The 23,390-nt window shown below is 40.4% G+C and overlaps 1 protein-coding gene across 2 annotated transcripts; it reads right to left on the reverse strand.

Moving 5' to 3' along the window:
* Positions 1-5,479: 5,479 nt before the first annotated feature.
* On the reverse strand, positions 5,480-14,003 carry ucp1 (uncoupling protein 1). Of its 2 annotated transcripts, none has more exons than XM_048549964.2 (7): positions 13,526-14,000; positions 12,157-12,314; positions 11,709-11,925; positions 10,906-11,103; positions 9,801-9,902; positions 7,466-7,646; positions 5,480-6,341 (listed from the first exon to the last, which is right to left on the reverse strand). In XM_048549964.2, exons 2-7 carry the CDS (start codon positions 12,280-12,282, stop codon positions 6,227-6,229), a joined length of 939 nt encoding a protein of 312 aa, XP_048405921.1. In that variant the 5' UTR covers positions 12,283-12,314; positions 13,526-14,000; the 3' UTR covers positions 5,480-6,226. The 2 variants fall into 2 exon arrangements, with proteins under 2 accessions (XP_048405921.1, XP_048406005.1); XM_048550048.1 differs by having other exon boundaries at positions 6,241-6,341; positions 7,436-7,646; positions 13,526-14,003.
* Between the last annotated feature and the right edge of the window lie 9,387 nt (positions 14,004-23,390).

A 23,390-nucleotide genomic window follows, 5' to 3' on the forward strand; every position in this document is an offset into this window, starting at 1 on the left:
TTGCAGTTTTCTAGCTCATCATCTCACTAGCTGAGCACTTCAGCCTCTACTGTCTAGTATCTAAAGAATTAGACTAACTCACTGCCCTTCTGGATGACTGTCTCCCTGTATTGGATACATTATTGCTAGTTAACAGCCAAATCTTATTGTTTTTAACTGTTAAACCCCAGACCTTCTCCACAGTGGCAAGCCTTCATTTAAAAAAAACATGCATTAACAAATCTGAAACTTCCTGGCACCAAATTCTCCAAATCAACAATTTTGTCCAGGTGAGTTCAAGTATTTTGTTGAGCGAGCTCCATAGTGACCACTCTGCCATGACTTGAGTAACTTCTCATGCAATCTCTCCAAGCTCAATAAGCATGCATCCAGGCTCTGCAGCATCATGTTTGTGTCATTGGGTGGCATGATGGCTCAGTGGTTAGTATTGCCATCCCACAGTGCCAGGGACCCAGATTCCGTTCCAGTCTTTGGTGGCTGTGTGTGCGCATGTATTAGATTTGCTTTGTGTCTGCTTGGATGTCCACCCACAGTGCTGTTTAGGTGGATTGGCCATACTAAGTTGTCCCATAGTGGTTGGGTTAGCCACAATAAATGTGGAGTTCAGATGATGCTCTTGTGAGGATTGGTGCAGTCTCAGTGGGTCGAATGGCTTCTACTGCACAGTAGGGATTCTGTGCAAGGTGTAAGTGCACACAACTGACAGACATTTCTAGCAAGTATTCCACAAGCATCATCTTTAAAGTCTAGTTTCAGACACTGAAAGCCAAGAACTGCCCTTCATACTGTCATGCTTACTGGACATGGCTGAGAAAGAGAAGCTGACATCCTACTTTGCCATCAGGGTGTGTGGGGTTGTGGAGAGGAGGGTAATGTATTTTCCTATTGAATGCCAAAGAAGGCCATACCACCAAACTGAGCCAGCCTGGACACAATAGCTGGCTTAAAGCTGTGCCACAGTTGAAAGAAACCCATAACAATGCAGGAAAAAAGCCAGCAATCTTCTGCACTACCCAAGGATAAATGTCACTGTCTTTGCTTTGCTATCTCCAACTTAGAGCTGGTGCCCACTCTAACTCTGCCACTTCACATACATCTTATGTTGCATGGCTCATAGCCACTCAAGCAGTCTCATCTAAATAAAGTGCCCACAGAAGTGAAAGTGTTGGATGCTGGTGAATGCCTTCCCTCTGAGGGTAAAGCTTGGCGAGACAACCAACCTCAATACCCACAACCCGAGCTACAAATCTACTCCAAACTTTTAGAGGGTAAAGCTTCCAGTTATGGGCCAGTTCAAAACTCCTCAAAATATATTAAGAACATAGCCTAGACTCCAACTTTTTCTTATTTTTAAAAGCAAGTGTAAGGTGTTCCTGATTCAATTCACTTGGTCAAATGCCAAGCTTGAAGCAAAACAGACTACTCTTACACTATAGTTAAAATACAAACAAAACAAATAAAAATTGGAACAACTTAACTCTGTTGGAAAAGTTAACAGAATAATGGATTATTTAACTACTAAACAGCAACTGTTCCAATATATTGACATCCCATATACACATGCTTGGCAAAAGAAAGTTCAGTAAAATAGATTGTTTCACATGCAATTCTCCAGTCCAAGAGAAATGAACATCAAGAGAAAACTTGGATAAATAAAGCGGATGGGAGTGCAAGTGTTTTACTGTAGCAAGGAGAGATGTATAGCAACTTGCAAACACAATAGCTACTGAAAGTTAAACTAAAATCCTGGTTCTGTGGGAGTTTGACCCCATTCCTTCATGCTGCTTCTATTGTTCCAACTTAAAAACAAAACCCAAGCCCCAAGTTGTTTATTTTACTGGCTTGTAACAGACCGCTTCGTACTTCTGCCTCAACCACACTTCATTAAAATAAAGGACAAAATACACCTCTTAAAGCCATTGTATCATCACAATCCTTCTCAGAGGCAGATGGAGATGATGGTCTCTGACACTGGCCTCTTTTCAGCTGAGGTTTACTGGGTGCTGCTTCTTTTCTAAAAGAGAGCGAATTAGTTGTCTAAGAATGATAAAAGCTTGTGCAGGTTAAGAATGAGTTAGTGGTAATGGGAGAGTAGCACAATGAAGCTTACCAGATTGGGTGGATATTGAAGTCATCCTATTTCCATATGAGCCTTTATGCTCTTCAGCCAGGTCAGGAATTTTCTCCTCATGAAGTAAGGATAGTTTCCAACAAATACTTCCCCTCACCTTAGCTGGCCTCGGCCCCCTCTGCCTAAAAAATGACACTGTTCAATGTTGATAGCTTGTGACAGCCTTAAACTGCAGCTGCACTGTGTTTCTGCAGCTGTAGAAAATGACAGCAAGGCCTGTAGATTCAGGGTCACATCATTTTCCTTCACTTCCTTTGGGCACGTTCGTCAGTTGCTTCTCCCATTAGAGGTTGCTATACTTGCCGGACTTGGTCAAAGTTTGAAATTACTCTCTCCTTCTATGTTGTCTTCTCAGTTGAAGTAACACCACAAGGATTCCAACAGTGATAATGTTCATTCAGATGCGGGAGAAAGGTAACAGCATTTCATTAGCGATACTCCTTACTCGTCTATCATTCACATTGAAGCCTCGCATTAAGCCCTAACACAGTGTGACATGGAAGCTTCATTGGTAAGCCAATGTTGTGCCTTGATGAAAGAGCTCTCAGGTTATGTAACTTCACCCGTTTATACGTTGCACGATCAAAGTGTTTATGCCACATTGCAGAAGTAGAATCCTGTGATTGCTAACCCACACCCTACTCCCTCAAATAAAAGGCAACCTTGCACATCACAGACGATCTACCTGCTTGCTTACAGTTCAATTTGTGAATGTAGAAGCTCCCAACCATTGTTTTATGGTGATACCTCTGGAATGTATTTCAGAAATTCCATGATCAAGTGATGCTTTTAAGTTAACTACTCTGGTTACATCTGCTTAGCTGACATTAAGCAAGTACTTAAAGGTAACTCTTGTGGAAAATCCAGGACTATCCAGTCATCTTTATATAGACAGAAAAATTTTATAAGAAAATTATGAAATCATTCATTGCATCTACAGCCCCAGAGGAATACAGGAAGTCAGGAAGGAACATTAAAAGAAATTAGGAGCGAAAAGGAAACATAAAAAAGGACTTGTGAACAAAATTAGGAGAATCCCAAAATGTTTTATAAATACGTCAAAGAGTAGGGCCCATTAGGGATCAAGGGAGCAACCTGTGTGTGAAGCAGCAGGAAACTGGATGGGCTGGGTTGGGGGGGTGCAGTGCAGGAAATAGGGAGGTATTGGAGGCTCAGTTGGGCTTAAAAACAGATAAATCCCAAGGCTGGATAAATTACATCCCAGGCTGCTGTGGTGGGGGGCTGGGGGGAGTGGGAGGGGAGAAGATATCCTAAATAAATCTAGCATTTGGTCCAAATCTCTCTAACGCCTTCCTGTTCATATACCAATTCATATACCAGGTGCCTTTTAAATGTTGTAATTGTACCAGCTCCACCATTTCCTCTGGCAGCTCATTCCATACACACACATGAAAAAGTTCCCCTTATGTCCCTTTTAAATCTTTCCCCTCTCACCTTAAATGTGTCCTCTAGTTTTGGACTCCCCAACCCCCAGGGGAAAAGACCTTGTCTGTTTACCCTATCCATGCCCCTCATGATTTCATGAACCACTATGAGGTCACCCCTCAGCCTCTGACACTCCAGAGGAAATAGCCCCGGCCTCTCCAGTCTTCCCTATAGCTCAACCCTGGCGACATCCTTGAAATCTTTTCTGAACCCTTTCAAGTTTGACAACATATTTTCTTTCGCAGGGAGACGAGAACTACTTGCAGTATTCCAAAAGTGGCCTAGCCAATGTCCTGTACAGCCGCAAAATGACCTTACAACTCCTATATTTGATGAAGGGCAGGACACTGGGTAGCTTAGAGGAACAGAGGGATCTTCAGGTAATTATTCATTGATCCCTGAAGTTGACAGAGCACATAGAAAGGATAATAAAGAAGGTATATGGGACACTTGCCTTCATCAGTCATGGTAAAGAGTATAAGAGCTGGCAGATAATGTTCGAGTTGTGCAGAGCATTGGTCAGGCCACAACTGGAGTACTGTATGCAGTTCTGATCACCTCATTACAGGAAGGATGCAATAGTACTAGCAGGGGTACAGAGGAGGTTAACCAGGATGTTTCCTAGGATGGAGAAATTGAGCGATCAAGAGAGACTGGACAGGTGTGAATTGTTTCCCCTCATTACTTCCAATGCAGTTTATCAGTGATTTGTGAATTGGTCATGTCTCACTGCACACAGACAATGAGGTACACGAATTCGATTGGGACAACACATCCATAATCACATAAGCCAAACAGTGACATGCCACAGAATTCCTGGAGGCCTGATATTCTAACTGGAACTCCATCAATAAACACATTGAATCAGACCCTGTGTACAAACCACCGAGAAACAGAATTGGAAGTTATTATCAACCACCCCAACAAACCAAGGCATATAAATGACAAGCAGGACAGAACACGAACACTTCACCTGAGGCACACTGATGATATTACCTGGCAGTGTGACAAAGCGTTTGAAACTAAACCCACCGGCTCGGCGAGCATGGCTACAACCTCATCCAAAACCTGAGCTACAAATCTTCTTCAGAACTTTAAGGGATAACCTTTAAATTTGAGATATTCTGTCCAAACCTGATGTTAAACAAACACATCACATCAGATAGCAGTAGTCTGACTGCTCCCAAAATGCAATTGTTTCATTAAATATTTCAAAACTGAAGTTGATTTTTGTTTGGTGATGATATTAAGGATAAGGGACAAAGGCAGATAAATGATGTTAAGGTACAGTGCAGCCGAATTTAACACAAAGGTAGAACAGATTCAAGAGGCTGAATGCCTACTCCAGTTCCTACATTCTTTCCGATATACAAAATGAACTGCATTGTCTACTCTCAGCACAATTGAAACCCTTACTTGCCAACATCTCACATCTTGTACACATCTGAAATATTCCATCATGCCAACAACATTCTCAAATTCACTGAAAGAAAGCCAGTAAAATGCTCGCTTCTGTCTTGTAGGTTGATGCACAGAACGAGGCAGTATTCAGTGCTCAGAAAAAGCTGGGGCTACCTTTATATATGCTGTATAGAAAACTGTAATCTAATGATCATTTACTGCAACCTCTAATGAGTCTATGGCATAGAGCTCAAGGGCTTGCAGTTATCTTCACAGCCATCAACAGTGCTTCCCATTTTCTGGTTCTGGTGTAGCTGCAAGAGATAACATTATTCAGTGACCTCCTCGGTGAAGTGAAGCCATCTGAAATACTGTTCTTTAGTTATGAGATGTGCCCACTGAAGACTCTGGGTATGGACTCTTTCTCTCCAATGATACATCCCCAAACATCGGCAGACCACCCGTGAGTACAATAAAACACCGCACTCAAACATCCTCAAAAATTTATTGCAAGTCATCAAAATTTACTTGTCGATTGGAAAAAATAACTGGATAAAAGTTTGTGAATGTGTAAGGAATTGCTTAGTCATTTCAGCTGTGGTCCAGTCCTTTGTGCCTGTTACTGTGATATGTGCTATATCAGGCACTGATGAAAACCAATTTCATGAAAAGGTCCTACAGCAAGAACAATGCTCTTATTTAATTGCAGTGAGGCCTCTAATTTGTTTTTTGGTGTATGAACTGGATGCAGTGAGAGCCCATTCAACAGGACAGACAGCACACATCTGGTGCAGAATGATCCAGGCTCACCATCCACTATATTGGACCTTTAGACATTCAAATGTTTCTGCAGAACAAATGAAGGGTGATCAAAGTTCTAGGTTAGTGTCTCTTTGTACATTCTTAAGGAACACAATGCATGTTGCTCAATTGTGTATTTTTGAAAAACAAATAGTACATTATTAATCATTTTCTGTGAAAATAAAGTGCTTCTTTTTGACTGTATATTGTCCAAAAACATTTATCCCGTACATTTGTCCATGAACAAATATTATCACATTTCAAAATGCAATAGAATTAAACCAAAGGCAGGCTGTCCAAGGAGCCTCATTTTGTACAAAATAGTATTTTTAAAAAGGAATCCCTTTTTGAGAATTCATGTTTATGGCATCAGTTCTCATGTCCATAATGCAGACTCAGCAGTGTAGGGAAATCATTCTATGATTTGGAGTGATGTGTTCCAAGGAATCATGCAACACGATCGTAACTTTGTTTGACTATCATCATTGCCCTTTGCAGTTGTTCATAAGTCACAAACATAATCACATTCCAGCTGCCAAGGCGGAGGTAAGAGGGAAGAAACCTACAATTGAAATGAACATTGATAGTGAATCCAGAGAGTTTAACATATGGTGAGAGAATAAAAGAACAGAGTTAGTTTATTACGACTTACAGGTTGACTAAGTTCTATATTAAGGACCTGTAGTTAAACTAAAAGCCACAGTGATCTGAATCAGAATGTGGATTCAGACAAGAAACCTCTGAGAAACTGAACAGAGACACCTAGGGGTTCAGCTAAATAGTTCCTTGAAAGTGGCATCACAGGTAGACAGAATGGTGAAGAAAGCATTTGGCACACTTGCCTTCGTTGGTCAGAGCAGTGAGTGTATGAGTTGGGACGTCATATTGCAGCTGTACAGGACATTGGTGAGGCCACTTCTGAGTATTGTGTACAGTTCTGATTATCTTGCTACAGGAAGGATATTATTAAATTGTAAAGGGTACAGGAACGATTTACAAGAATGTTATCACGACTGGAGGATTTGAGTTGTAAGAATAGGCTGGGACTTTTTCCCTGCATCATAGGAGGCTGACAGGTGACCCTATAGAGGTCTATAAGATCATGAGGGGCATGGATAAGGTGAATAGTCAAAGTCTTTTCCCCAGGGTGGGGGAGTCCAAGACTAGAGGGCATAGGATTAAGGTAAGAAGGGGAAAGATTCTCATCTTTTGCAAAATTAAATGAGATTTTCTGGATTTGAAATATCTCCTGCTTTGCCTAATACCAGAATGAACGTTTAAAATGTAAATATGTTCTTGATTTCTCAACTTTTTAAACTGGTGAGTAGTTGAACCAGGTTTTCCCTGGTTTTGATCCTTGACCTGTTTTGAGATTGTTTATCTCAGCTGGGCCAGCAAGGATATTTGCAACTGGGTCTCAGTATGGCCCCTAGGCTGGGCAGAGAAAATTAGCCAGAGTTCTTACTTCTGAACCTGTCCAGCAGTGCCTTCTACAATCATAAGATCAAAATCAGGTTCAGCTACAAAGTCCCCTATTTGAATCATCTGTTGAGACCCAGTAGCTGTGTAATCCTGTGAAACTGACTCCAGTAAGGAAGCAAGGGAAGAAAATCAATAGCTAAAGCAAAACACCAATTAAATGTAGATATACTTCACTGTTAATTAAGTTGAACCAGATGAAGTTACCCTTTGTAAAAAGCTGTTGGTCCTTCATTATTCAGCATGGTCCAAGCACAATTTAATGCACTCTTGTACTGGCCAGGAGCAGAGTTCATATACCTCGTTTTTACCACATCAACAGGAGAAGCTGCTACTGTTGCACAAAACCCTGCTCCAAAGGCTGAGAGGAAGTGGCATGGAAAGTTATCTGTGAATTAGGAAAAATCCTGATCAGTTTTAGAGTTTGTATCTGTTAAAGCGAAAACACAAGATTATTTTCAAATTGTACCTTCTGTGTAAGGAAGCTGATACTATGGCATTGCAAATTTGGATGGGGTATCAAGCTTTCTGGATTAAATTTGACATAAAGAAAATGAGTGCCTTTATAAAAGTGCTTAATCAAAGACTCTGGCTAAATCACAGCAACAGTTTTTTTGCAGAAGCTTAATAAAATGAAAGGTTGTATTATTTGGTACCTGAATAATTGTATACACTAACTTCAAATAATAGGAATAACCTAAATATTAATAATATAAAATACAATGGGAGAAAAGGATTTCTGTTCATTTGTTTCTCTCAGTCTCACAGCGAGACAAGATTTGTTGTTATGCTCACCTTCCAGAAATCATGTACATTTAGAACATAGAACTATACAGCGCAGAACAAGCCCTTCAGCCCTCGATGTTGCGCCAATTTGTGAACTAATCTTAGCCCATCCCCCTACACTATCCCATCATCATCCATTTAAAAGAGTTAATAATGTACTTTTAAACAGGAAGTTCTTTGTTTGAAAGACAACTTTCTGAAAGACACGTGAATCAACAACAGTCCTAACTCAATGTGAGGTTTTCAGTTACCTGTTAGCTTCAAATTAAATCTTATCTTTCTGACTCCAGCTGGCACATTGGTATGGGATAGTGGAAATGGCCAGGCAAGCTCGCTGGTAATGTTGTTATAATATTTATGTTGTTGCATACCCAAACACTGGACAATTTTCTAATTGCAGCAACGTGAAAATGAAGTAAATGTCAAATACAAATGAGAGAGTATACAAGTTAGAAATAAATAGGGAGTTAGGTAATTTCATTCAGTGCTATCCATGATAATATCATCTGACCTATTATTTTTAAGAATCAGAATAAACTTGAATTTCTATGTCTCTTCTCACTGTTAAATATACACATTCTCCTGACTTGTCCTCACCAAAGAGCAAGAATGTATTTTTATTCTTTTTAATTGGATGTGGGTAGTGCTGATTAAGCCTTGATTTATCACCTATCACTATTTATGTTTGCAAAGGCGGTGCTGATCTTCCCTTGAGGAAGAGTCACAGGACCCGAAACATTAACTCCGATATTCTTCTTCACAGATGCTGCCAGACCTACTGAGCTTTTCCAGTAACTTCTGCTTTTGTTCCTTAATCAATTCTGACTGGTCTGTCTGGTTTCTTGCTTTTCTTACACTTTGCAGCAGTTAGAGACAATGGAATAGTTTGCTGGGCCAATTCAGTGGGCACTGAATAGTATTGCTGTGGAGCTCAGCACTGCCTTTGCAAACATAAATAGTGATAGTTGATAAATAGGCCGGACCAGGCAAGGGCATGAGTGAACCTGGCAGGGTTTTTACAATAGTCAACAATGATGTCAAAGTTCCTTTGGACTAGTCTTTAATTCCAAATTTATTTATTGCACTTACATTTCACTATCTGTTGTGGCGGGTTTCAAACCCATGTCCATATAGCATTAACCTGTGGCATCTGGATAAGTCCAATGACACTAGCATTGTGCCACCACCTCCCTAAGTATGGTCCTGTAAATAATGCTTAAAGTTCCCTGTCTAAATGCAGAGCACAGCATATTGTTGATGTAGACCGAGCACTGGTACCAATTGAGAACAAAAAGGATGAGTATGCTTTGACCCTCTTTCTTGACATTTTCTTTCAATCTGCTTAAACTTGTGTAGTCTTTACTGTTCATTTATCGTCAACGCTCTGCTGATTCTTCTATATAATTCTTTTCCTTACATTCAAATCCTAAGTATAAACTATAATTTGTTCGACTTAATATGGCAGGATACCACGAGTTTCTCACTACTGACGATAACAAAAATTACTTCCCAGCTTCTTCATTTTGCACTCAAATGCTTTATTATGACAAGATACCAACACGATACCCACTTTTCAGCTTAAAGCAATCAACAGCATGAAATTTACACTAACACTTTCACCTTAATTCAGTTTGCTTGAGACAGAGCTAATTACAATGTAACACAAAGAGCACATTGTGTTGTCTTTGTACAGAATGCAGCAAAAAAAGCAAAAAAGGATCTGAAATAAAAGTTTGTAAAGAAGCTGTCAGCCCACCTGTCAACAGATTTTTCCTCAAAATGGCCTCTTTAATGATGTCGTAGGTTACAAGTTCTGAACAGTTGACAATGGCATTTCGAACAATATTGGGACAAGTTCCTAAGAACAGAGACAAACAAGGTGTGATTAAAGAAATAGAAATGTAATTCCTTTTCCAGGATTTTTTTCAGCTGGACTTCTGATGCAGGATCCACCACAACAGAAGTGATTCTGCAAACAAGGCAGGTAGCATCAGAGGAGATCTTTGCAGAAAGCAAGTCTCTTTTCTCACAGCAATAGCTCCCATATTTCGCTCAGTAATTTGTTTCCCAAAGCCTCTTTGATTGCTCCTGAAAAAGTGTGTGTAAGCTGAGTGGGAAAGGGGAATAATGGGTAAGGGGTTAAGATGCCTGGTAGGTAAAGGTGCAAAGACCCAAGTGGTGATGGGGTAGAGTACCAAGTAGGTGTGCAGTTAGGGAGGCACATTGGCCAGGGTTTAGTGTAACAAACAGGTAGATAAGGAGCTGGAGTAGCAGCTTGGTGACAGAGTAGAGTGAAAGATTGGTGACAGTGTAGGGTGCAAGGCAGGTGAGGTAAAGGTGGCACTTGGGTGACACGTTACAGTGGCAGATAGATGATTCAGAGGGCAAGGTGGCAAGTACCAGGTGGCTGGGTCAGTACAGCTGGCAGATCAGTGGGTGTGGAGGCAGGTTGGGTTAGACAATGGCAGGAGGGTCAGGTTTCATGAAATGGGTGTGTCATTGGGTGTGAAATTGGGTGGTTGTGTGTGGAATACCTAGCTTTCTGCAGGGAGTGAGGGGTGGGATTGGGTGCTTACCCAGTGATGCTTTGTGAGTGTTAGCAGAGAGTGCTAGCTCAGTGTGTGTGTGCGTGTGTGTGTGAGAGAGAGAGATTGGGGGAGGAGGCAGGCCATATTTATAGTTACCAAGGAATTAGAGCAGGCTTTAATCCTACTGGCTGACTCTCCAGTCTCCAACTCTAAATGATATTTGTGGACTTCTCTGAAAGTTCCAACTTCCTGGGCAATAACTACATGCTTTTGGGAATATGATGGGAGACCAGAAGATCTGGTCATGAAGAGATGTTACATACAAATATGCACCTTTCCACAGTCCTCGAATTCCTTCTTCTCTGGCGATTGATCTATAAGCCTGAAGGGTACCATGATATCGCTTTGTAACACACCTGAGGTTCACTTGTGCCTGGAAACGAACTTTAACCACATCAGTCGGTTGAGCCACTTGCACAGCGAGTGCTCCTGTAGTACACCCTGCCAAAAGGCGGGCAACCATACTAGTATCTGAAGGAGAGGAACATAGAACATAGAACAATACAGCGCAGAACAGGCCCTTCAGCCCTCAATGTTGCGCCGACCTGTGAACTAATCTAAGACCCCCCCCCCACACTATCCCATCTTTATCCATATGCTTATCCAAGGACTGTTTAAATGCCCCTAATGTTGCTGAGTTAACTACATTGGCAGGCAGGGTGTTCCATGTCCTTACCACTCGCAGAGCAAAGAACCTGCCTCTGACATCTGTCTTAAATCTATCACCCCTCAATTTGAGGGTTAATCAATATTTCACGTATTACACCATGAGTGCACTATGTATGAAAACGTCTTTTGTTCCAACTGTTTTATGATTAAAAAAACAATTGTTATTATAACTCCCGCTTGTCCATAATCCATACGATATTTTTAAAATGTCAATAAATTTGCTAAAAAAAACTGAACACTGCAACTGCATTCCTTCCATTATTGTACACTGCCTTCTAAGACAATTTCTACAACTTCCCTCTGAACATATTGCATTAACTGTTTCCTAGTCGCGAGATCGTGCATTTATTTGTGCGTGGGAAGGTATGTATTTTAAATAACGGTTCCTCCGGCCAATCGGTACATACGGCCATTCTCTCCGGTATAAAGTTGTTTCACAGAGTCATAGAGTCCGATTCTTATCGAAGCGAAGATCATCTGTCTCTGGAGGCCGGCTACTAGTCCATTGTATAAACTCCTGGGTCCTTCTGTTCTGCTAATGGCGGCGATTGTCCCCCAGACGCCACGGTATTTGATACTTTTGGGAACTCCGACTGCCGAGGATCGTGTAGTTTCTCCTTGAATCTAAACCAGGCACAGTGGTGTGAGTTAAAGTGGGGGGCAGCATGAGAGCAATACCGGCGCACGTTTTGACCATTTTTAAAAATTTTATGCAAAATTCCTTAACATTAAAAATGAATGGCTTGCAATGAATTACAATCTTTTAACCAAACGTGTACAAATGCAGAATATACTTAAGATTTTAGTTTTGGTTTTTTTTCTTCAAAGCGAATTATTCCCTCCCCCCTCTGTTACCTGTAATCTGACTTTAGACGTGTCCAGAGGAAATGTGATGAGATCAGCGATGCAGGCGGCTGTGCCAGCACTCAGGATCTGCACACCAGGAGTCACTGGAATACTTGAAGGTTTTAGGCCCACCATCCTCAACACAAACCGCGAAACTTTGCAAAGTGCTAGAAAGAAATAAAGTAATATATTGTCGACAATGCTGTTCAGGTTATCGTGAGCTGCTTTTGTGATCTTAGATAATGGGAACTGCAGATGCTGGAGAATCCAAGATAATAAAGTGTGAAGCTGGATGAACACAGCAGGCCAAGCAGCATCTCAGGAGCACAAAAGCTGACGTTTCGAGCCTAGACCCTTCACCACAGAGCTCTGATGAAGGGTCTAGGCCCGAAACGTCAGCTTTTGTGCTCCTGAGATGCTGCTGGGCCTGCTGTGTTCATCCAGCTTCACGCTTTGCTTTTGTGATCTTGATTGGTTTTGTTTTGTGTATATAGGTACGTTGCTACAAATTACATTTTTTCACATTCATGACGTTTAATTCGGGCCTAAATCTGCTCTATGTCACACCGCACCTTCCCATTTTATTTCCATCTTTTAAACATTGGTAAATTGATAACAAACACCAACTCTGCTCATTAGCCCATGGAATTCACCAGCGTCACGTTTTCTTCATCTATCCACGACCCAACTCCCACATCCTATTCTTGGTCAATACAGACCAAGATATAGATAAAAGGTTGGAGCTTGGTTACACACTATTAGTTATCCCCTTCACACCTAGTCAACGCTTTTCAACCAGGTGCGGCATCACCCCAAAGTCTGTTGTAGTCTTTGCCCAGGTATAAACTCTCCACTGGAGGCACTCATTGGATAGAGATAATTAGCCAGGTCCCATCGTAAATACAACACAAAATTTTAAAATCAACCTGCTCAGAAACGTTATGACACAACTCTGAAGTATAGGAGACTTGAATTTAGGCCTCTGTTGTTCAGAGGTAGCGACACAGCCACTGCACTATAGGCGCCTCTTAAGGCATTATCTTGATCTCCATCCCAGTGACATTATCCATTTACTACCGTCTTCCCTAAAACAGTCTTAGATCGGCACCGAATGGGAGTCCAGCCTGACACTTGCTCATTGAAAAATAAGGAGCATCATTAGATTCAGAAGCTTTTGTACCTAATTCAATGCTTTTGAGGATGTTCTCACGCACAAGTTACTTAGACATTAGTTAACACCTAACTGGAATTTGTGACAAAATATAATGTTCGTCCTTATGAAAAGTGCAATAAGTCCACAGTGCGATCCTTTTAATTCCGTTGCAAGGTGAAACGGCAAACATTGGAGGCTTCTAACCAATACTTTCAAATGCATTACCTTCAATGGGTTGGTGTTTGCTTGCACTGCACAGTGAAGAGTAATCCTGTGAAGAATTCTTCGCCCATATCCTCCAGATGTTTCCTTAAAATGACCACGGCTTTGCCCCTCTGGAGTTTCTGTTATATATCTAAGTACGGATGATACAACCAAAGTACAGCCACAGTTGGGCGTTCCGAAATGAGAGGTGTGGGCTGATTACCCTTATCAGCACCACCTCAGTTTAAGTGTGTGGCAACGTTCCACCGAATAAGCTGACGAAAAGTTTGGCTAAAATTTACAATTCTAACCTTCGCCTTTACTTATCTCAGTGGCCCGGGATACGGCAGCCAAAAAGAACACATATCCAGCAGAAAAGAGTGGACACTGAGTTTGGAGCCGCTGAATGACGTACAACGATGTGCATGTTATGACTTCGTTTTTGCGTTCTACATTACCAGTAAATATTTACTGTGAAATATGGTTATTGAAAACGAGAACCCAAAACAAATTAAAATGGGGAGACTGCAATAGGTCAACATCTTGCAAAAGGTGCAATAAGGTTTTAATCCTGTTAGGCTTTCACAAGCTGGTCGGCTGCAATAAAAATGTGTTGCTCTCAATTTCTCAATAACAACTGTACATGGCACCAAGGCAGCAGGATTTGTTATCTTAATTATTTTTATGATCCTATTGTAAGTCATTAGTAATGCAATAAAGCATGTCGATTACGTGGAAGTTGTCAAAGTTCAACATTTTCTCATATTAGAATTGTCCCAGCTGCACAATCGAGTTGCGACGAGAAAAATACAACACGTAGAAAGTTATCAAGACGGAGTCTGTTTTTGTGCATTGGCTTCAAGCCCGATGCCTCTCCCTCTGAGGGCCACCCACTCCTCTTCTCCTCGAGGGGTCGAACCGGTAAAGCCAATAGCAGTGGAGTGATCCAGGAGGCCTGGCCCAGACAACCAATAGCCAGGCGGAGACCCAGGAGGCCCGGCCCAGGATAACCAATGACAGAGAGGAGACTTTGATACTAGGCTAGGCAACTGGCCTATGGTGTGGAGATGCCAGTATAGCAGTGGGGTGGACCAGGCCGTAAAACACACAATACCAGGTTATAGTCAACATGTTGTTTGAAACCTGGTGTCGAGTGATTTTTGACGCTGTCCTATGGGTTCAGTAAGAGCCTAGAGCTTGTAAAGCGCTGCACCAGGGCTTCAGCCAAAACCTAGATACATTGTTTGCAGTGGACAATTGTGCAGGAAATGCAAAGACTGTAAACGGTGTTAATAATAGCCTGCCAAAGCACATGCTGATGATTTTGTTTTTCTCCCCAGATTCAAAAGGTGGTATCCGTATGAAATAGCATGTTGGTTGTAAAAAGCAGGCGGCAGACCTGTCTTATTCTGCCGTGACTTGAAGCCACAGAAAGCGTAAGATTGCTGAATCGCTGCCTGTATATAGTTTCGATTAACGCGTTCAGACATACACGCCAGCAGTTACCGCTTTACTGAATAAAATCACATCACTGGGCAACGGATGAACACAGCAGGCCAAGCAGCATCTCAGGAGCACAAAAGCTGACGTTTCGGGCCTAGACCCTTCATCCAGCCTCACATTTTATTATCTTGGAATCTCCAGCATCTGCAGTTCCCATTATCACTGGGCAACGTTCGGTTTTACCACCGTACATTACAGTGACCCAATACAGACAGGGAACAAGATATCATTTATGAATGTTAATTGCCCGAAAAGATTTTTTAAAATAGTTTCCAGCTCTTCATCATCAAACATAGGGATTAAATTAGCCGAGTTGCTGCATTACGTCCAGAGAAGCAGGAAATGATCTGGGGACCCGAGTTCAAATCCCACCACAGTAGATAATGGATTCACAGATAGTAGAAACTGCAGATGCTGCAGAATCTGAGATAACAAGGTGTAGAGCCTGCTGAAGAAGGGACTAGGCCTGAAATGTCAGCCTTCCTGCTCCTCTGATGCTGCTTGGCCTGTTGTGTTCACGCAGCTCTACAACTTGTTATCGCAGTAGATAATGGAATTTGAATTCAATAAAAATTCGGATTAAGAATCTAATAATGACCACTAAACTACTGCTAATTGTAATTTCAGTAATGTGCTTTATGGAAGGAAACTGCAATCAAGATCCACAACAATGTGGTTGACTCTCAATTACCCTTTGGGCAATTAGGGATGGATAATAAATGTTGATGTAGCCAGCAATGTATGTATCCCATGAATGAATGAATAAAGTTCACCATCTCCAACTTTAATTTCTCTAATGCCACACTACCTGCTTTGTCATCCATAATAGAAAGTATAACCAAACATCCTTGGAGTCCATTGGCATTACTGTTAGTGATGGGGGATTATTGTTGATAAGCAAAACTGGCCTATCTGTGTAAATGCAACTGCAACAATAGCAGGTCACAGGCTGGGAATTCTGCAGTCCTCTAAGCTTTTCAAAGACTGCCTATCGTTTGCAAAACAGACAATCAGGACCCTGTTGGAATATTTTCCACCTACCTGAATGAATGCGACTTCAACAACATTTGAGCAGCTCACCAACATTCAGGACAAAGCAGCCCACACAGTTGGCATCCTATCTACCACTTTAAATATTCATTCCCTCCAGCAAATATATAGAATGATCAGTAAGGTGTTGCATATACAAGACATATTGCAGCAACTTTCCAAGGCTTTCTCACCTCTTACCAACCCATGACGTGTACCACTTAGAAGAACAAGAGTAAGGAATACTTGTTGGATTAGACTTGATAATGCAATTGAAAGTCAGGGAAAATTGTTTAAGCCCTCTGTTGTTGAAGATGGTTATTGTTTGGCACTTCTCTGGCACAAATGTTATTTGCCAATATCAGCCCAAATTTGAATAATGTCCTGGCATGGACTGCATTATTATCTCTGAGATGTAATGAACACTGTGCAATCATCAGCAATCATCTCCACCTCTGACCTTATGGTGGGAAGGTTCATAATATTTTATTATTGGCATTTGGAATCTTGGTTCTAAAGTTAAAAACCTGGTATGGATTTAAGTTTAGTTCATATTTCTGTGCAGTGTGTTAAGATCCTCATTTTAACTTCTGTCATTTGTGTTGGTTTGTTTGAAGATTTGTACACATAGATCTAAGTAAGGTCATTGAACATCTTCCTTTGTGTTAAGCTTGACTCTAACTAGTGTTCCCTCTAAGCTGTGTGGATACATATGCAACAGCATGCTAATTGCAGCATTGACTTCCACTTCTTGGAGGCCCACTCAGCCAGTAAGAAAATTAGAGGAAATGCTGACTTCAACATGTGGAAAGATTTTTGACAAAGTTTGCTGAGACTCCTTGATGCCAAATCTGATCAATGGCTACCCTGATATAATGGGCCTGATATATACCCTGATATATATTATCTCATAACACCTCGGGAATTCAACTCTTTTGTCCATGCTTGAACCAGTGATATTTGGAACTAGTCTTGCCAGAACCTAGGCAAAGTTTTTGTTTAAGTGCCAATTGATAGCACTATCAACAATCTCATAGATCATTTTGCCTGAGTAGGCTAATGATTGGTATTGACTGGATTTGGATTTTCTTGTTTTTTTCTGCATGTGGAATACCTGGGCAATTTTCTACTTTGTTGAGTAGATGTCTATTCTGTCAGTGTTTAACTCATCAAGCTTTTTACAGTAGGTCATCTTCTGAGGTACATTTGGTGTTTTCTCCAATAGAAATTCAGGCACATAGTTTAAAGGTGAAGGGTTATATTTTGTGAAATATAATGATAAAATGTAACTTGCTAGGTGTAATAAAAAAGGCAAAGTAGAAATAGTGTAGAAGCCAAATATACATAAAAAAGAGCACTGCTTCTAATTTTTTACTTCAATCAGTTTCTTCAGTTGGCTACCATCAAAAATTAATGCTGAACTATAATTGGAGTGGAAATATCCTGTAAGATCATTTGCTGTTGGGAAAACAGTTCAAAGTTATGATTCCAAAACAGCTTCTGTTTATCATGTGCACAAATCTACCAACTTCTGGTTCCGGGTTCTATATTTTTAAAATCAATTTACTTAATAAAGACAAGGCTTCAGAATACAGGTTTTCCATTTATCACAAACAATGGCACAAAACACTGGTGCCATACTGGTTATATTTACCAGGTAAAATAAAGGCAAAGAATTAGAGTTGAATGAAATTTAATTTACAAATAATTGAACTAATGTGTTTTTTTAAAGTAAATTCTGAGTCCAAAACCTGTTCAAATCAACCTGTTCAGATGTTTCATCACTGTGTTAGGTGACATCATCAATGGAGCTTCCGATGAAGCGATGTTCTTCTACTCTGCTTGGAATTTATACAGCTTGGTCCGTTATGGTGAGTAGTATCATTTCCCATTTTGATCTATATGGGTTTGTACACGGGGTCTAATTCTATGTGTTTGTTGATTGCATTACGGGTGGAGAACCAGGCCTCTAGGAACTCCCATGCATCTTTATGTTTGGCTTGGGCTGCTATGGTTACCTTGTCGCAGTTAAACTGATGACCTTCATTGTCTGAGTGTATCAGTATTGGGGAGAGTTTATTGTGCCGTTTTGCTGCTAGCTGATGTTCATGTATTCTGACGGCTAGTTTCTTTTCTGTCTGTCCAATGTAATGTTTTTGGCAGTCATTGCTTGGTATTTTGTAAACCATGTTGTGGGAATGGGGTCTTTAATCCTTGTAAGTGTTTGTCAGAGAGTGGCTGTGGGATTGTTATAAATGGATATCCCTGTAACTTCATCCGCAGATGCCGACTAAACAGACAGCAATAGGAGGACACAGTATGCCCTGAAACAGAGACCACATTGCCATGTATATCAAGTACATATCGGAACTGACAACAAGACTCCAATGACCACGAAGAATCATGGTAGCCCATAAGCCCATAGCCCCTCTACAACAAACACTCACAAGGATTAAAGACCCTATTCCCACAACATGCAGAACCAGTATGGTTTACAAAATACCGTGCAACGACTGCCACAAACATTACATCAGACAGTCAGGAAGGAAACTTACCATCAGGATGCACAAACATCAACTAGCAGCAAAACGGCACAATGAAATCTCCTTAATATCAGTACACTCAGACAATGAAGGCCATCACTTTAACTGGGATAAGGTAACCGGTGTAGCCCAAGCCAAACATAAACACACATGGGAATTCCTGGAGGCAAGGTTTTCTATCCGTAACGCAGTCAACACATAGAATTGGACCCCATATACGAACCTGTATAGGTCAAAATCAGAAATGACACTATTCACCATAATGGACCAAACAGTATAAATTCCGAATGGAGTAGAAGAACATTGCTTCATCAGAGGCTCCACTGATGATGTCACCTAGCATGGTGATGAAATGTCTGAATGAGGAAAAGCCAGCTCAGTGAGCAAGTCAACAGCCTCACCCACAAGCCTAGCTACAGATCTTTGCCAAAATTTTGAACGGCTCAAGTGAAACATAATATTGAACCATATATGTGCGCTGTATAATCCTTTAATGTTAATTTCAAGTGATGGAATGATAAATATAAAGTTCGCAGATTGAATGGAGAACTCATTTACAAAGGATTATTGACTGTTCTCAGTGTTCAGTTAATGTGAAGCTATCATGAACTTTAACTGCTCACTAATCAGTCTTGTACATCAATTCAAACCATTTAATTTAACTACTAGTACAAAACCCAATTACAGCAATTTCTCATTTCTGTCTTCAACCGTAACAAATTTTGTTCAGTAAGCTCAAACTTGCTTCACACAATGTTTAATCATTATTTGGCAATGAAACAATGCAAATTAGAAAATGCTGGCCAATTTAAGTTCTAGATCAGAAGCATGCAATTTTAAATAACATTTTAAATGTTGATCTTGTAACGAAATATGATATTCACAGTGTGACATGGAACAAGTTCAATCCTGGTACCAAATTGTGGTTTACAACCACTTTTTATTCATATAACACCAAGCCCAGTTAAACACCTCTTTAAATACTAAGGGTACAGAGAAAGAAAATACAACTATGTCATAGAGTTGTACGGCATTGAAACAATAATATTAAGCTAAATCTTAATCTAATTTATATGTAAATACAGGTGAGTATCTTTTAATCTTGTTTTCAAGGATGGTGAAATCGCCTTCCGATTCTTCACTTGTGATTCTGTAATCCCATTACATTTCACCTTACGTTCTGAAGTTTAGCATTTCGCTCTAATTTTCAAAACCTCCAAATGCTGTTCAACTGTGGTATAACCATTACCATTTGAGAAAACTATGATTCAACAAGGTCAACCAAGACACTTCTACCTCATATTTTACCACTTGCACACATTCTTAAATTCCTTTTACAATTTCCACATTGTTTTGTAGCATTTTACCAGATGTCTTTTAATTTTTGAGTCATTACACTGCATGGACTAAAAGACAGAGATGTTTAGCGCATAAGTTTTCTGAAGGAAGGTCACCTCTCACCTGTATTTCACTCATGCTGATTTTTACAATGGAAAATCTTAATGCTCACCAAACCAAGGTATATGAGATGGCATGACGCACTTATTTAGTTTTGGCAACTGACATGGTTTCTGACAATATAATATAACAATATAATAATCTTTCTTGCTTATGAAATATCCCTCTCTTTCATTCGTGAGATTATTTACATATCTGCAAAGAATATTTTCTTTGCCTTAATTAGTTTCCTATCATTTCCAAGTTGGCCTTGGATCTTGGCCTGAAGAAACCCACAAATGGACGGAGTGAGGTTGGTATTTCAACCTGACATCAATTATAGGTGATTTAACTCTTTGCGCACATACAAATTGTCTCTCTTTGGCTCAGAGAACTTGCCTCCAGGAATCTAGAAAATTTGACTGCATGTTCCAAGCTTCTACTTTTCTCAAATATTAATGTGTTTGCACTGGAAGAACATATTAAAGTTTTTGTTAAAATATTAGCATGTCTACAAAATCATGAGGGGTATAGACAGGGTGGATAGCAAAAAGCTTTTTCCCAGAGTGGGGGACTCAATTACTAGGGGTCATGAGTTCAAAGTGAGAGGAGGAAAGTTTAAGGGAGATATGCGTGGAAAGTTCTTTACACAGGGAGAGGTGGGCACCTAGAACGTGTTGCCCGCAGAGGTGGTAGACGCAACATGTTAGCGTCTTTTAAGATATATTTGGACAGGTACATGGATGGGCAGGGAGCAAATGGACACAGACCGTTAGAAAATAGATGACAGGTTAGACAGAGGATCTTGATTGGCGCAGGCTTAGAGGGCTGAAGGGCCTGTTCCTGTGCTGCAGGTTTCTTTGTTCTTTGTTGTTCTTTGATCACTGCAGTAATGCTTACATTGAGTTGTTCTTTTATAATGATTGTTGTGTGATATCATGTAATATGCATGTGTTAGAGACAGTATTTTACAGGAACTGAACATGTCCATTTTCTGATTTTTTTTATTGAAATAACATCACAAAGACTGGTCTCCACTCACCAAGTCACCCTTTATTTGCGCATGGATAGTCGTTGCATTCGGTATTCTCTCTTCAGAATCAGCTTTCAGAGTGATAGTATCTCTAATACTCCTCTTTTTATGTATCAGCCAGGGCTCCATGGTTGGAGCAGATTAACAGCTGCAATCAGGGAACTCATACTTTATAATGTCCAGCTGTTGACTTCATTACAATCACTACATTTATATCATTTCATAGAATGTTTGCTCAAAGTTTAAAAGATAAATTTTAGAAAACCCAATTTTACAATGAAAACTATAAATGACTAGCTTTATTTTATTGTTATTATTGGCACAAGATGTTACTTCACCTACATTTAGTTCTTACTTCATTATTTTAAAGCCCAGACTTTAGAGAGATTTGATAGGTACCATGTAATATGTTGGTTTGTGAGGATGTGAGAAGTGGGCCGAGGAGCTTAGCAATAATTGTAGAGGTGGCAATATAGGTTTGGTAGCATTGGTGGGGTATGGTGTGAAAGACTGGAACATGAGTCCTGAGGCCTACTGGTCTCCGAAAGATGAGTCAGTTGTTTGGGAAGTCTTGCTGATTCCCAAGATTGAGACTAAAGGGTGGGGTAAAAGGGATAACCTAACATTTTGATACACTGAAATAAGTTTGGGGCCAGGCATCACTGAGCATATCGGCAATTGGAATCTCAGGGTTGTTTTGTGGACAAAGTGGTTACCCAATCTATGCTTTGTTTCCCTGTTGTAGAAGAGACCACATTGTGAGCAGTGAATGCAGTAGACTAGATTGAGTGATGAGCAGATAAAGTGCTGCTCCCCCTGGAAAGTGTTTTTGGGCCCTTGGATATTGAAGAGGGAGGAAGTAAATGGGCAGGTGTTACCTGTCTGAGCAGGTACCCTGAGCTTCCAATTGCCTGCCGTTTCAACATACCACCATGCTTCCTCACCAACATCTCTGTCAGCTTGCTGCAATGTTGCATTGCAGCTCAGTGCTAGCTGGAAGAACAGCATTTCATTTTCTGCTTGGGAACTCTCCAGTCTTCTGGACTCAATATCAAGTTCAACAATTTTAGGGCTTGAGGCATATTCCACTAGGTCCTTAACCCAACCCCTGCGTGCCAGACCTTGTTAACACGTGGTATGCTATTAAACACAATCCTTATTAGCCACTAATGGTCCCCACTAGAAGCTATTAATTTTCCCAGGCTGATCGTTGTCCACTTCTTTGTCTGTCCAACTCTACTTCTGTCTCTTTCGGCTCTATCTCCACCTATTGTCTACTTTTACCCCCTCACCCCACTCTATCTTCAGCATAAAGTTAGAAAACCAACATTTCCTAGGTACCATCCATTCTGAGGAAGTATCTCTCGACCTGAAATGTTAACTCTGATTTCTCTCCACAGATGCTGTCAAACCTGCTGAGCTTTTCCAGCAATTGCTGTTTTTGTTTCTCATTTCCAGCATCCACTGTTTTTTTCAGTTTTTATTACAAGCTGATAGTTTGTCCTAATCTCTTTTGACTTCATTTCTTATATAAAAAAAACTTCTGTTTTAACATTAAAAGGAAATCTGCAGCATTGTATGCTTATGTTTCAGCAACAGACCATTTTGTTAAAATGAAAACAAATCAAAATATGATCTAACAAGCTAGGTTCCTATCTGGGATCCTAATGTTGGGTTTGACATCAGCTGGAATCAAAACACCAGAAAAAATAGTATGAAATCTTAATGAATAGTGTTACTTTGAAATATAAGCCTGAATACAATTTTTGCCAATGCCTTGCCCATGAGCAGTCAGTCTCAAATTCAGTGTAGCAACAAACACACAACACAAGGGAGTAATAAAAGCAAAGTACTGCAGATGCTTAAGATCTGAAATAAAACAGAAAGTGCTGGAGGAACTCACCAGGTCTGGCAGTATCTGTGGAGAGAGAATGTTTCGAGTTTAATACTATTAGGGATATGAGGTGGAATATACAATCTATAAAAGATAATCCTGGATGAAATGCATTGCAGAGTCAAATAATCTTTTCATGCTCACAATGCTGTACATGGAGTTTGTTCTGTTTTCCTTCTAACGGTCATCATTCTAATCATCATGTTTTCTACATACAATCGTGATGACATTCCAATGATTAGAAATTGCTTTGTGGTATTTGTGGTGGTTGTAACAAGTGCTTCGTTCACAAGCCTTTATGTTTTTTTTGCTTCTGACTCTTTTGTGTAGGAGACTAGTATGCTTTATTTTGCAGGTGTGGATGCACACCAGTGTGAATGCTCTGATGAAAACATCAATGTTGAAATAGAGTTTTGCTTTCAGAAATGTCTCAGTCTTTGACTGGAA

The sequence above is a fragment of the Stegostoma tigrinum genome, chromosome 1 (genome assembly GCF_030684315.1).
Source record: "Stegostoma tigrinum isolate sSteTig4 chromosome 1, sSteTig4.hap1, whole genome shotgun sequence".
NCBI classification, from domain to species: domain Eukaryota; kingdom Metazoa; phylum Chordata; class Chondrichthyes; order Orectolobiformes; family Stegostomatidae; genus Stegostoma; species Stegostoma tigrinum.

Coding starts and splice junctions, on each gene's coding strand:
- ucp1 (XM_048549964.2), bottom strand. CDS start 12,282: ATGGTGGGCCTAAAACCTTCAAGTATTCCAGTGACTCCTGGTGTGCAG. Junction 11,104..11,708: donor TTATACCGGAGAGAATGGCC/GTATGTACCGAT, acceptor CCTCTCCTTCAG/ATACTAGTATGGTTGCCCGC. Junction 6,342..7,465: donor CCAACAGCTTTTTACAAAGG/GTAACTTCATCT, acceptor TTTCAATTGTAG/GTTTCTTCCCTCTTACCTCC.